The 16,267-nt window shown below is 36.9% G+C and overlaps 1 protein-coding gene across 7 annotated transcripts in view; it reads left to right on the top strand.

The window, feature by feature from the left end:
* The window catches only part of Grm7 (glutamate metabotropic receptor 7), a 902,923-nt gene that overhangs the window by 584,016 nt on the left and 302,640 nt on the right, over positions 1 to 16,267 (top strand). For all 7 annotated transcript variants that reach the window (XM_041633580.1, XM_041633594.1, XM_041633599.1 and 4 more), the window contains one exon: positions 13,239 to 13,439. In XM_041633580.1, the coding sequence (XP_041489514.1) occupies positions 13,239 to 13,439 (201 nt within the window). The remainder of the gene's footprint in view (positions 1 to 13,238; positions 13,440 to 16,267) is intronic.

The following is a 16,267-nucleotide window of genomic DNA, read 5'->3' on the forward strand; positions in this document are numbered from 1 at the left end:
TATCCTGGGTTTTTTGTTTTTCCATATAAAGTTGATTATTGTCCTCAAGATAAGTGAAGAATTTTGATGGGATCTTGATGGGGATTGCATTGAATCTATAAATTGCCTTTTGTAGAATTGCCATTTTTACTATGTTGATCCTCCCAATCCAAGAGCAAGGGAGGTCCTTCCATTTTCTGGTATACTCTTCAATTTCTTTCTAAAATGCCTTAAAGTTCTTATCAAATAGATCTTTCACTTCTTTGGTTAGAGTTACCCCAAGATATTTTATGCTGTTTGTGGCTATTGTGAAAAGTGATATTTCTCTGATTTCCCTCTCTGCTTTCATATCCTTTGTGTATAAGAGGGTGACTGATTTTTTGGAGTTGATCTTGTATCCTGCCACATTACTAAAGCTGTTTATCAGCTGTAAAAGTTCTTTGGTGGAGTTTTGGGGGGCGCTTATGTACACTATCATATCATCTGCAAATAATGAAAGTTTAAATTCTTCCTTTCCAATTCGAATCCCCTTGATCCTCTTATGTTGTCTTATTGCTATTGCTAGAACTTCAAGCACTATATTGAAGAGGTATGGCGAGAGTGGACAGCCTTGTCGTGTTCCTGAGTTTAGTGGGATGGCTTTGAGTTTCTCTCCATTTAATTTGATGTTAGCTGTCGGCTTGCAATAAATGGCTTTTATTATATTTAGGTATGACCCTTGTATCCCTAATCTCTCCAAGACTTTTATAATAAAGGGATTTTGAATTTTGTCAAATGCTTTTTCAGCATCTAATGAAATGATCATATGATTTTTTTCTTTCAGTTTATTTATATGATGGATTACATTGATAGATTTTTGTATCTTGAACCAGCCCTGCATCCCTGGGATGAAGCCTACTTGATCATAATGGATAATTTTTCTAATGTTGTTGGATTCGGTTTGCCAGTATTTTGTTGAGGATTTTTGCAGCGATGTTCATGAGTGAGATTGGCCTATAATTCTCATTCTTGGTTGAGTCTTTGTGTGGTTTTGGTATCAGAGTAACTGTAGCTCATAAAAGGAATTTTGTAATGACTCGTCTGTTTCTATATTGTGAAATACATTAAGGAGTATAGGTATTAGGTCTTCTTGGAAGTTCTGGTAGAATTCCGCATTGAAACCATCTGGTCCTGGGCTTTTTTTGGTAGGGAGGTTTTTGATAACAGCTTCTAATTCGTTGCGACTAACAGGTATATTTAGACTGTTCACCTGGTCCTGGTTTAACTTTCTTGTGTGGTATTTATCTAAAAAAGTGCCCATTTCATTTACATTTTTCAGTTTTGTGTTATACAGGCTTTTGTAGTAAGATCTAATGATTCTCTGAATTTCCTCTGTGGCTGTGGTTATGTCCCCCTTTTCATTTCTGATCTTATTAATTTGCATATTCTCTCTCTGCCGTTTGATTAGTTTGGATAGGGGTTTATCAATCTTGTTGATTGTCTCCAGGAACCAGCTTTTTGTTTCATTGATTCTTTGGATTGTTTTCTGTGTTTCTATTTTGTTGATTTCAGCCCTTAGTTTGATTATTTCCAGTCTTCTACTCCTCCTAGGTGAGTCTGCTTCTTTTTTTCTAGAGCTTTCAGTTGGACTGTTAAGTCTCCAATGTGTGCTTTCTCTGTTTTCTTTAAGTGGGCACTTAGTGCGATGAACTTTCCTCTTAGGACTGCTTTCATAGTGTCCCATAAGTGTGAGTATGTTGTTTCTTTATTTTCATTGAATTCAAGGAAGACTTTAATTTCTTTCTTTATTTCTTCTTTAATCCAGGTATGGTTCAGTAGTTGACTGTTCAGTTTCCATGAGTTTGTAGGCTTTCTTGGGGGTAGCATTGTTGTTGAATTCTAACTTTAATCCATGGTGATCTGATAAGACACATGTGGTTACTAATATTTTTTTTTGTAACGGTGGAAGTTTGCTTTTTTACCGACTATGTGGTCAATTTTCAAGAAGGTTCCATGAGCTGCAGAGAAGAAGGTATATTCTTTCCCATTTGGGTAGAATATTCTATAGATGTCTGTTAAGTCCATTTGATTCATTACCTCCATTAATTCTCTAATTTCTCTGTTAGGTTTCTGTCTGATTGAACTGTCCATTGGTGAGAGTGGAGCGTGTGCAGTTTGATGGCTGCCTTGAGTTTTAGTAATGTTTCTTTTACGTACGTGGGTGCTTTTATATTAGGGGCATAGATATTCAGAATTGAGACTTCATTCTGATGAATTGTTTTTGTTAAGAGTATAAAATGTCCCTCTCCATATCTTCTGATTGATTTAAGTTTGAAATCAACTTTGTTAGAAATTAGTATGGCCACACCTGCTTTTTTCTTAGGTCTGTTTGCTTGATAAGCCTTTTCCCAGTCCTTTACTCTGAGTAGGTGCCTGTCTTTGTGGTTGAGGTGTGTTTCTTGTAAACAGTAGAATGTTTGATCCTGTTTTCGTATCTTATATCTTAGCCTGTGCCTCTTTATTGGTGAGTTGAATCCATTCACATTAAGTGATATTAATGACCAGTGATTGTTAACTCCGGTCACTTTTTTAGTAGTAGAGTTTGTGTGTTTCGCTTCTTTGAGTTGCGCTGGTGAAGGGTCTCTAGATGTCTGAGTTATTGTGGTCATTGTTGGCCTCCTTGGTTAGTGATTTTCCTTCTATTACTTTCTGTAAGGCTGGATTTGTGGCTATGTATTGTTTAAATTTATTTTTATCCTGGAAAATTTTGTTTTCTCCATTTAGAGTGAACGAAAGCTTGGCTGGGTATAATAGTCTGGGCTTGCATCCATGGTCTCTTAGTTTTTGCAGTTCATCTATCCCGGACCTTCTGGCTTTCAAGGTTTCCATTGAGAAGTCAGGTGTAAGTCTGATAGGTTTACCTTTATAAGTAACTTGGTCTTTTTCCTTTGCGGCTCTTAATATTTTTTCTTTTTTCTGTATGCTTTGTGTTTTGATTATTATATGGCGAGGGGAATTTTTTTTTTGATCCACCCTATTCGGTGTTCTGTATGCTTCTTGAACCTTCATAGGTCCATCTTTCTTCAGGTTGGGAAAGTTTTCTTCTATAATTTTATTAAGTATATTTTCTGGACCGTTGAGCTGCACTTCTCCTTCTTCTACTCCAATTATTCTTAGGTTTGGTCTTTTTATTGTGTCCCATATTTCCTGAATGTTTTGTGATGAGAGTTTGTTGGACTTGCTGTTTTCTTTGATCAGTGCGTTTATTTTCTCTGTTATCTTCAGAATCTGAGATTCTTTCTTCTATCTCTTGTATTCTGCTGGTTATGCATTTTTCTGTAGTCTCTATCCGTTTACCTAGATTATCCATGTCCAGCCGGCCCTTTGTTTGTGTTTTCTTCTTTGCCTCCATTTCAGTTTTCAAGTCTTAAACTGTTTCCTTTATCTGTTTGATTGTTTTACCTTGGTTTCCTAGGGTATCATTCACTGATTTATTCAATTCTTCAAACTTTCTGTTATACTTCTCATCCATTTCTATAAGGGCATTTTTTACGTGCTGTTTAAGGGCATCAAATACTTTCATAAAGTCAATTTTTTCTACTTCTTCTTGATTAAGGTGTTCATGTCCTCCTGTTGTAAGGTCGCTGGGTTCTGGTGTTTTCATGTTGTTTTTCAGATTGTTGGTTGAATTCTTGCATTGGCGCCTGCCCCTCTGTTCCTCCAAATGCTTCCCTATGGATCTTCTTTTACTGGATCAGGTCTCCTTGCCTACTGATGTACCTTCCCAATGATGGCACTCCCCAGTGATGGCTCTCCTTGTGCTGAGATCAGGTCTCTATGCTGTTTGGGTAGCTCATAAACAAAGCCAAAGCGCCTACCTTGCTTGCTGCAGTCAGGCTATTGAAACAAAGGAGCTCCTGCCTGCTTGATTGCCCTCGGAATTCAGCCCCAGAGCCCATAAGAGGGAAGGGAGGCAGAAAGGGGGAGGGTTCTGGATGCAAGCTGGGTGGGAAAGGAAGAGAGAGGCAGTATGCTTGCCACAGGATTGTCTACTCTCTGTAATATCTCTAACTCTTCAGCATCCACCTTCCTGCCTTGTGTCCCTACCTTCCCCTTAGCTAGAATCTAACACTTTTGCTAGGACAAGAATATAGACTAACTCTATTTCTAAATGCCCTGCAACATTTTTCCTTAATTAGCATTATTTATTGTTTTCAGTAGATTCAAGAATTAGTATTTGGAATAATTATGTACCAGTGCCATAAAAGACTTGAATCTCAATAAATATGTAATTAGTTATGGTCAATATTCCTATATGTATATAACAGAAGGTTTAAAAGTGCTTCCAGGGCTGGGAAGTTGACAAAGTGGATAAAGGACTTGCTATGAAAGTAAGAGAGACTGAGATTGCATGTGCAGAACCCCCATAGAGCTTGACCTATATCTCATATTGGTGATCAACACTCTTAATGTCAGATGGAAAGGACTGTTGGTGGAAGTCCTGAATGATTTGGGGCTAGAGATCTTGGCAACACAACAATGAACATGAAACCATATTTCAAAATGTAGTAGGCAAGAACCAACACTCAAGATTGTTCGCTTAGGCACACATGTATGGTGCTTGCTATATACATAAGAACACAGAGAGAGAGGGAAAGAGAGAGAGAGAGAGAGAGAGAGAGAGAGAGAGAGAGAGAAGAGAGTGAGATAGGGGAAGAGAGAGATTTTTTAAATGTTTTGCCCAGATCAAAAAAAAAATTTAAAAAAAATTAAAAAAATAAAAACTTGGTTTCAGAGAGTTGTTTGCAGAGCAAATAACTTCAACTAACATTTGAAACTAAAATAAGACTCACAGTTGTTTATTCCCTCAGAAACATGTAGTGAGCTATCAAATTCATCAGTCATTGGTGACCACTGAGACTTTCTGGGACCTTTTGCTTAAAAGAGAAGGCCAATGTCTCTGTTTGGTTCCCAGGCCTATCTTCATCTCTTCCTGTTATGTTCTCATCTAAACAGCATGACCTATACTAATGATATGAGTTCCATTTTTCCCTATCTATTTGCATATTAATTTGAATATGCATCATCATGAAGGCCTATCATCTGAGAGAGGAATGCATTCAAGAGGACAAGCTAAGCAAGCCCTTCAAAGTCAAGGGTTCCACAGTAGAGTAATCATTAAACATTCTGATGGTGAAAAGCATGTGTCAATTATTCCCGAGTAAAGCAGCTAATTCTTATTCAACAGCAGAAAGTTAGGAGTGTGCATTTGATCAAAGTATAATATACGAATCTCTCAAAGAATTAATAAAATACTATTTTTAAAAACAGAGTGTTCACTTGAAAGTTAAATACTGGACTCTGGATAAAAGTAACAAGCAGAACATCAGGAGAGGAGGAAGGTTAGCTTCTTTGCATATTGCCACCCAGTAAATAATACTTCTAAATTCTCACTTTTTCTCAAACCAGGAGACTTCTTTGAAACATGATGGTGAGAGTGAAGTAAAGAACATGAGAGGTAGTGTATAAGACCAAGTCATTTAAGCATTAAGATTAAAAGAATGAAGTGTTAAAGGAGAATTAATTGGAAAGACTTTTTGTAATTCTGTTGCTAGCTATGTTGTTGTAGATATTTAACACTGCCTAGCAGCATGAGTTTTATATACTTAATGCTGGTCCTTTGGAGTGTTGTAAATTGATATGTGAATAAAAGCAGCAACTGAAGAAACCTAGAAATACTGGATACCAAGCTTTATTAGGTAGTTAAACCATTAGCACACTACATGGGACAAAAAGTAGTCTTGGATAATTCATATCTCTGATGTACCTTTGAATACTTGCCCTGTATTCTGTTGCCATGGATATAATGCATTATTTCTTCAGGACTGCAAAATGACTCAGGTAATTGCAATGATGGTGGAAGTCAGAGCACCTGTGGTATAACTGACTAATCTCTTCATCAAAGAAAATCAATGCTTCTTGAAATTTGTAAGCAAACTCTTTCATCCCATTGGTTACACTTACAGCCCATGCCTCTTCCTACCTTGGTCCCTGGGAAAACATTAGGTCACTTTGGGTGGGGGAAAAAAGAGAGAATACATGGACAAACTTCTGCTTTCCCTTCCTATGACAGACCAGACAGTCAAGAAAACAAACAAAACAACAAAAACAAACAAACAATAACAAAAACCATTATCTCCCAAATCAGGCTTAATGGGCTTAGTTACAGGAGACTGGGTAAAGGGTTATTTAAAAGTGCTTTATTGATCCAGCTGTATCCTTAGATTTCCCTGCATCCCCCTGCATGATTCTTAAACTGCTCAGCTGGTCAGCTAGTTGGAGAGTTCCTATTTATAACCTTGGGGGAGAACCTTGGGACTCCTTTACACTTTGTGAGCTTTCCTAAACTTGTGAGTTTTGTTTACTTTTGTGATTTTCCTTTACTTTCTGAGTCTTCAGTAGCCTCTCTCTGATGAGAGATGGAAATCACTACCTAACAGAAAGAAGGTCATAGGTTTTAACAGATTCGAATCATCTGTGAATGTTTCGAGGAAATTCAACATTCCTTACTCCCAGTGCTTGCCATCAAGATTGGAACATAATCAGATACCATGTCATAAAAGAGCCGGGAGTTAAAGTAAATACTTCATGAATAGCCAAGACTTCAAGGTTATCAACTATTTGTAGTTGCCTGTTGTGGCTTAAATCTGAAATGCACCCCCATTGGCTTACACTTTAAATTTGTAGTGTCCAGTTGATGGTGCTATTTTGGTATCATCCTGGAAACTTTGCAAGATGGGGCCTAGCTAGAGGATGTAAGTTACCATATACAGGTTCTTGGGAGTGTATTGACCCTGGTTGCTTCCTAACACTCTCTTCTTCTTCTTCATGCTGATGTGACTAGCTGTTGTCTGTCACAGGCATCATGGGCCATGATGTACTGTTTATGTACATGGGCCATATAGACTGAAGCCTCTGAAGCTGCCAGTCAGCATACCTCTTTTTCTCCCTTAAATTGTCTTCCTCAAGCTACTTTGTCACAGTGATAAAATCGATTGTTACAGTAGGGAAATAACACCTAACTGATATTTATGGTTGTTGGTAAATAAACTCCCCACATCTGGTTCCCTATAACAAGGCTACATTTTTCAAGTTCTGTTAGTCTGACAAATTTCGTTCTGAAGTCTTCCCTGAGCCTCTAATACGTTAATGTATCTGGTGACTCTCCCAGAAAGGCATAAAGTCTGAAGTGTTTCTCCAGCAATAAAATATTTCATTACCAAAAACAGTTCTAGTCTTTTCAAAAGTGTTCTTTCTGGGATAAATGCCCACATTAAAGCACGCTAGAACCTGTTCCCCTGTATTATTGGGCCGAAGTCATTTCATAGTGTGAGTTTATAGCAGTCATAATACCTCCAATATTGCCTTTTTGAGTACTATAAAAACAGGAAAAATTTTCAAAAGATCATGTTAGAAAATTAATATTAAAAACGAATAGGCTTATAAAATAAGTTAGATGGTACTGTTAGCACAGTAAACATGGCCTTACAGCATTCAAATGATGTTAAGATATAATTGCTGGACTCCCTTGAAAGTTCTTTTTACTTTGATTTCTGTTTAAAATTTTTGTAATAAAAAGTTGGAATCCAGTGAAATAGGTGAAATATTAATTTCATGTACATAGATAAAAGTCAATGAGACGCTACATGGAAAATGAAAGCAGTATATGAGGCAGCAAAACCAACTGAGACAGAACATAAGAACACTTAACCATTATCGGAGCAGAGCTAGAGTGGTAGCTCAGTAGTGAAAAGCACTGGCTGCTCTTCCAAAAGATCCAGGTTCAATTCCCACCACACACAAGGAAGCTCAGAAAAGTCTCACTTTTAGTAAAGTTTTCGTCCTAGGTAAATGTATTTTAAAACAACACAAATTGATGACATTTAGTCATTGGTTGCTTGAGCTGTGATATTTTTTCCTGAAATTAGGTCTTTGATAATAACATTTATTTCAGAAATTAAAAATTAAAAACAAATATCAGGTTCAGGGGCACAAACCTGATATGCCAGTGTTTGGGGACAGATTTTATAAGATTGCTCTAAGTTCAAGGCCATCCTGTTTGTAGCAAATTTCTACCAGTCAAAGGGCAGGGATTTTTTTTTAGCTTGCTATTTGAATATGTTATCAAGCCTTAATAACATGAACTTCACTGTTAGTATATGAAAATACTGGTTAAATAAACAGACTTTAAATTGTACATAAATACAATTACATGTGGAATTAGGGTATATATTCAAAAGACACTAAACCAGGTAAAAAAGTTGTGATGTGTTACAATATCCAGTGATAATATTAGGACAGCCAGAGAGACAAAAAGATTTTAATTGATTCTTCACATTGTTCTCCAGAATGGCTCTTCATATGAATCAATTGCTTACATCTGAAAGACCAAAATTATACAGATAGCACTCAGCATGGCAGCTCATGTCTGCCTTGCCAGCCCTTGGGAAGCAGAGGCAGAAGGATCACAGTTCCAGGCCTGCCCGGGTTGTGGAGTAGCACATTTCCTAAAACAATCATAATTAATTTGAATTTATTTATTTGCTTGATTGAACAGGTACTATAAAGAAAGGGGGATAAAATCTGATAATCTTAGAGTGAGAATATTTAAAAAAAACTCTACTATTTTTCAGTCTAAGGATGGTAGCATATGCCTTTAATTGCAGCACTCAGAAAGCAGAGAAAAAATAACTATTATTTTTACATTTACGAGTGCATGCCTCCACATATGTTTGAGCATTGCATGGGTGCCTGGTACCCATGGGGGTGAGAAGAAGGTATCAGATCCTGTGGCCCTGGAGTTACAGATGTTTGTGAGCCTCCATGAAAACTGAATCTGAGTCCTGTGCAAGAAGACCAACTCTTTCTAACCATCAAGGCATCTTTCCAGCCCAGAATGCCTTTTTAAGCATGATTTAGAGATCAAAAGTAATAAAAGAAAAAAATTAGAAAAAAATGGATGAATTTTTATCTGAAAAAAAGATATTTCAGAGAAAAATACAAAATAGGGGAAATATTTGCAATTTATTCATCTGTATAATTAGTAAAACTTTTAAAATAGAGGAGGAAATGAGGGGTTTTGTTTTTGTACAAATTGGCTAGATTGTGAACAATTGATATTCTTTCACATGAAAAGATGTTAGAATTTCCATATAAGGAAAATGCAAGTAATGGGCTAGGGAGGTTACTCCGTGGGTAAAGTGTTGCTATGCAAGACTGAAGACCTGAGTACAAATTTCCAGAATTCTTGTAAATATGTAAGCTACACACATCACTGTAACCTGAGTTCGTGGGGCAGAGACCAAAGATTCTCCATGGCTTGTTGGTTTCCAACATTGCTTCAAGTGAAAGACCCTGTGTTCAGGGAATAAGTTAGAAAGAGTAAGAGTCCAGACACCCTCCTCTGGTCTCTGTTTTGCAACTATCCAGATGTGTGTTTATATGACACAAAAAGACACAAAGAAAATAAAAATTGAAAGAGACAATTGGAAGCTTCCCTGTATCAGACAAAGTCACATTGAAATTTTGCAATATCTTCTGCTGGCATAGTGCTTAGGAAGCAGAAAGTTTCCTGTCTTGTGTCTAGTACAGCAAAATAGTGCAGTCCCCTAAGAGGGGAGTTTACTGGTACAGATCAACAATAGAGATGGATTTACCCTTGTTAAAGGTGTTGGTTTGAAAGAAAAAAGCCACCAAAGGGATTTGCACTATTAGGAGGTGTGATCTTGTTGGAGTAGGTGTGATTTTGTTGGATGAAGTGTGGAGGTAGGCTTTGAGGTCTCATAAATGCTCAAGATACACCCAGTGTCATCATACATTTCCTGTTGCCTAGAAGATGTAGCACCTCAGTTGCCTCTCCAGCAACATGTCTGCCTACACACAACCATGTTACACCATTCTGATGACAACTGAACCTCTGAAACTGTAAGCCACCACCTCAATTAAATGTTTTCCTTCTAAGAGTTGTGATTGTAGTGTCTCTTCATAATAATAGACACCCTAACTAAGACATTCAGACAATCCCATGTTTCAGAATCTATCCTGAAAAACAAAAGTTGGTAAAAAAAAAAAAAATAGCATGTGCACGCCCCACCCCCACACCACACCCTTCATTACACTATGTGTTGTATATAATTTGCTAGACATGTTGTTAGGATATTCTGAGGACATTAGACGCTTATTATACAATGGCTTAAATTAATTATTATTGCATTGCACTGTCATTAAGAATGAGGAATTTCCTTGAAAGGGAAATTAGAGATAATTGTCAAGATTAAGTAGAACTCTTTGATTCACCTTGAAAATAGCACTGGTTTTGTGATGATTTTATCTTAAAGTGAAACAAACCAAAAACTGTACTCTGCGTAGAATCTACAGCTCCAGTGGTAAGTGGTGAGCATGTTTCATCAACATGTGAATGAAGCTTCCTAATGTACTAAACTGTCTACCACAGGAGCTATCTATGTATATTCATCAAAGTAAAAATATAAATTTAGATACATATTCTAAATTTGGGATTTCTTTCATGGAGATTATAATTTGCATTATAATATTAAATGTTCTCTCTGGGCATAATGGTTCATATCTTTAATCCCAGCATTTAGGAGATTGGGAGGTAGTAGATTACCATGAGTTCAATTATACCCTGGCCTACATAGATAATTCTAGGATAACTGGGGATACAGAATGAGAATCTTAGGTTCAAAAATAGTACATACAGAAAAAACAACCACTCTGAGAAAATCTCTCAGTAATGAACCTAAAACTTAACATAGCATGTGTCATGAGTCCTGTGTGTGTTTTCAGAAAGAATGATAGAGGTTACGGAATTTATACTACTTCATTATGACACAAATGTGCCCTAAGAGACAAAGAGAAATGTTCCTGTCAAGAAAAATGTAATATGCAGATGCTTATTTTTCTTAGAAGGACAAGAGTCCTGATATCATGTACTTAATGAATTTATAATTTATCTATTTGGAGACCAGTGAATTGTCTCAGTGGGCAAAGGCATGTGCTTCACAGCCTAATGGCCTGAGTTTGATTTCTACATCCTACCAAGGAAAGATAGAATCAATTCTTCCAACTTGTACTGACCTCTTCACAAAAAGTATAAGCACACACACATACACATACTCATACACACACACACACACACACACACACATATTTGAGAATACACACATACGTACAAGTGAATATAATTTTAAACAATTAGAAATTATCTGTTTTATGATTTGTTCATCCTACTCCTTTTTAAGAAAGGATCTCATGTGCCCCAGGTTGGCCTTGATATCTTGAACTTCCTGCCTTCATATCCCAAGTCCTGGGACTACAGGAACCTGCCAATCATATCTAGCCTGAATAATAATATAAACACAGGTCCTTGAGCATCTGACAGACTTTCGGTGCTGGTTTTGCCATGGAGATAGAGAGGGTATAAATTGCCATGGAGTCCTATGTTTAGAGTCTTACAATACACTGCCCCTATGGATATAGTAGAAGATTGTAATGTTTAATTGGATTGACAAGCAAAATACAGTAACTTTGTACTTACGTCAAGGGAGAATTAAACTATTTTTCTATCAAAGGAAATCAAAGAATGCAAGCAAAACCAGATGGATTAACAATAGCCACATGTGTGGGAGAGATGGGATAAATTTCCTGTGCCTCTTTTTCTCTTAATAATGTCAGAAGCTACACATAAAGTCTCACAAACATGGTCACATTAACATGAGCTCAACAAGGACAAAACCAACAGACATGCCAAAGTGAACATGGGGCCTAAATCCTACACAAAGAACTACAGACAAGTGCTGAATGCTGAGCACAGGAGAAATAGTCTTCTCCAGGGAAATGCACAGCAATTAGCTATCTAATACCAAATGGTCAGCCCTGAAAATATTTACAGGTAACATTATATGACTGAGTATATTGTATCTAGGAATATTTGAATATAAATATATGCATGTAACAACAATTAATAAAAAAAGAAAGCCATGATTTGGAAAGAGAACAAGGAAGGTATATGGGAAAGCTTCGAAAGTGGCAAGAGATGGGGGAAATGACATAACTGTATTATAATCTCCAAAATAAATTTTAAAAAGAATACTCTAAAAGACCACAGAACACACACACACACACACACACACACACACACACACAATAAACAAACAAACAAACCTGGAGAAAAGATAGAGAAAGGTGAATATGGTAATAACACACATCATCTATGTTATCACATACTGAGCTGTCACACAAGGAGAATGAGGAGCTAGAATACACAACTCACAACATGAGGATGGGACTTAAATAAGCAGAACAAAGCTGAGTAGTGTGCACATGAACAGCATCTTTAACAGCCATGACTCGGCAGTTTGTGGCAAGCTAAAGAATGATCGTCTGCTCTGCACAGGAAAGAGGGTAATATCATATTCTGTGCTTAGTGGAGGACGGGTTCTGAGTGTGTTGTCAGCTCTGCCATTTACAGAGACAAACATGGAGAATGAATCATTTAATAAAGAGCTCTGGTCTCATATCCCGACGAAAGATTAAGACATGATAAATCCTAAATATTCATAGTATGTCCAAAATGCTTTGGATTGTCTGAGATAGAACTGGTAATACTGTGACATACAACACTTTTGTATGTGAGAAACAGTTGGGAGAGAGAAAATAAATTATAAAGATAATGAGGTCAGAGTTTTTGCTTTGAGTACACAATTCTCCAGTAATGAACATAGGGGACACAGGAACATAATAGGAATCCAGGTATGGGAAGGATAATAAGCTCAGGCTTGAAGGTCTGTGTGATCCCGTCTGCTATGTTCCCGTTGTCCCTTCCAGAGCAAACAAACTTTAAAGATTTTATTATAGACCCCTCACCTCCCTCCAAACTAAGATAGAGACTATGAAGTCCTTGGTGTGGTGGGAAAATGTTACTCCAGGTTCCATGCTGGCTCATGACAAAAGCCATCGTAGTGTTCCTTTGAAGTCCTGCTTCTGAGGTATACCGCATAAGACAAAACAGTCAATGCAATAGACTCTAAAGGAAAATTCCACAAATTAGAAAAATGGGACATCATGACCACAGGTGGCAATATGGATTGCACTGTTAGACTTCTCAAAGTCTTATTATCTTCATGCATGATCAAAAGCAGAAGGAAATGTGTACTCCCACTCAACACCGATCTGTCTGTGTTTCTTGTTTTAATGTGCAGGACAGGAGCGAATTGGAAAAGACTCCAATTATGAGCAGGAGGGAAAAGTTCAGTTTGTGATTGATGCTGTGTATGCCATGGCTCATGCCCTTCATCACATGAATAAGGATCTGTGTGCTGATTACCGGGGTGTATGTCCAGAGATGGAGCAAGCAGGGGGAAAGAAGCTGTTGAAGTATATCCGCAACGTTAACTTCAATGGTGAGTCTTGAAATGTCTGTACTGATGGGAATGCTGGGAAAATATCAACTCCTATTTTATACATTATAGAAGTTACATGATGGCTTTGTCGTTGACTCAAGTGAGATAAAAACCTTGCTAATTATATACTTTCAAGTGATCAAAAAAGCGTGGGAATGGATGAGGAAATGAAACAAAATAGAATCAGTGACTATATACTAGAGGACTATGGTATGTTCTTTTCTTGGAATGGTTTTCCATGAAGCCATTTTTTTTTCTTTAGTGAGTATAGGTGACAGAGAAGGGCAAGAAAGGAAGGGAAACAGGCAGGAAATTAATTGTCCCGAGATTATAAAGGGATGTTTCGAAGTTGGTATGCAAATTACACCTCATGTTATAAGCTTTTCCTTTAAATTTTAAAACCTCATTGGTACGCTAACTAAAACAGACTAGTAAACATAAATGGGAAAAGTGAGAAAACAGTGCAGTAGACATGACAGGCAATGATACTTTTCCTGTAGTCTGAATCAATTAAAGCACAATGTGCGATTGATAAAACATTTAACGTATCTTTTAACAAATAATTCTACCTATTTCATAAATTACCACTATAGCAACAACAAACATATGAAGAAGCAAAAAATGAGTAACTTGGGGAAAAAACACATGACTATTCAAGGGTAGAGACAAAGTCACCATATTTAGGCATTTCACATATCTAGTGTATTAATTAGGGTTTCTACTGCTGTAATAAAGCACCATGACCAAAATCAACTTGGAGAGAAAGGGTTTATTTAGATTATATTTCATAGAGCAGTCAATAATAGAGGAAGTGAGGGTAGGAACTCCAGGAAGGATCCTGGAAGTAGGAACTAAAGCAGAGACTATGCAAGAAATTGTTTATATCCCTTGGCTTTCCCAGCCTACTTTATTATAAAGCTCAGGAACACCAGCCCCTGGGTAGCACTACCCCCAGTGTGCAGAATCATCCCTATCAATCATTAGTCAAGACAATACCTTCTAGGATTGCCTAAAGGCAATGTGATGGAAGAATTTTCTCAGTAAAAGTTCCTTTTCGTAGGTAACTCTACCTTGTATCAAGTTGACAAAACAAACAAAATAAACCAGAAGAGCTAGTAAATTTGAATTTGGGGGTGTTCATAATTCTGATAGTATCTTTTGTGTGTAACATAACTGAGCATATATTAAATGTCTTGTCTATAAGGAGAAATAAGTCAGCACATTAAATCAATAGAAATTATTTATGATTAAAACTGCAGTTACCAATATGAATTCAAGTTTGTATGCAGATAGGTATCAAAATAGAAATGCTTGAAGATGTGTCTGTATGCCTCATGGTGCTTATATCTGTCTACCAAGAGGTCAAAGATGGCATCTCAGAATAAACATGAATACCTAGAACCAGGATCTTATTAGGAATATCATTTTCAGTCCAAAGGACCAGAATTCCTTGCAGAAATATATTATTTTTCTGATTTTCTTTCCTCGTTTTATGTAAATAAATAAATGTGCAAGGAGGAGAAAACATCTGGCTCCCAGTTTGCAACTACCAAAAGGCAGGGACCAATCTGTAATTCAAATCTCTTTCCAGTCTACTATGAAGAATTCAACCTTCCTTTTGCATAGTTAAGATTTTGACTTTTCTTTTTTTCTTTAAATATAAATGCACTTCTCCGGAGACTTTGGTAAAAAATTCCATTTATCACCAGGAGCTTTTTTTTAAGACCTGTTGAGTACAACTCAATAAATCTGACCTTCACATTGAAGAAAACATTGTTTTAGATACCAATAATAGAGTCTGGAAAGTATGACCACAGCTTCTCCAAATAGGTAACCTCTTGCTGCAAATGGGAGGGTAGTGGGAGCTAATTTATAAGTTTTTCCTCCTAGTTACCTTTTCCTGTACCACAAATACACACAGAGACCTGAAGGCAAATGCTTTCTAGTTGTCTGTGTGTTGACTAATTGGTCTAAGCAGAAATATTTCCTAATGTAAACTTAAACAATTTGGGAAATAAAACTCTGAAATAATGACTATATAATTAAATAAATCTAACCAGAAATATGTTTATAGCTAGAGTTACTGATTCCTAAGGAAAAAAATGAAAGTTCGGTGTATGTTGTAAAAGCACATCTCAAATATTTTTTTCTTTCCTCTCTAGAGAGGTGAGACCTGGGTTCACTTTATCTGAATCTGTTTATGACTTGTTTGAAAGGATGTTATGGAATAGCTAAAGTATAAATTGAAGTTGAATACTGAGTGGGCTTCTTGACATATTTGTACTACAAACAATAAACCTTACACTACCATACTGAAAGAAAAACAAGATACTAGATGATACCCTCACAAGTAAAGGCAAGCGGTCTGGCCACATTTAAAGCTGGGGTTTCCATGAGAGCCAGCATCGGGTTTATAGATATAGTTCCAATTGCTTGTATTGATGAGATTGATCAAGAAACTGCTACTGTCACTGGCTTGGCCAAAGTGTAGAATCCATGTTTTCATAGACACCCAGCTGTATGGTTTAGGATGGCCTGTTGAGCAAACAAAGTAACAGAACATGACTCAGTACAGAAATTTGGGCTCTGCATGGCATGAAAAGAAATAAGAGAAAACGTTTGGGGTAAATGCTTTGATGCAGAAATGGTTTTGTTATCTGGGCATCAGGATCCTCAGAGCATCTTTGTTCTGGATGAAAAACAGTTTCAGTCACACACACACACTGACATCACTACAGACTTCAGACCTGGCTACATTTTCTCTGTTGTCATCTGTTCACTGCTACCTGTTAGATCACAGATCCTCCAGTTTTTGTTCGCTCTCTCTT

This window comes from Microtus oregoni, unplaced genomic scaffold (genome assembly GCF_018167655.1).
Source record: "Microtus oregoni isolate MIOR12 unplaced genomic scaffold, Mior012 000002F_ref0000024, whole genome shotgun sequence".
Taxonomy (NCBI): domain Eukaryota; kingdom Metazoa; phylum Chordata; class Mammalia; order Rodentia; family Cricetidae; genus Microtus; species Microtus oregoni.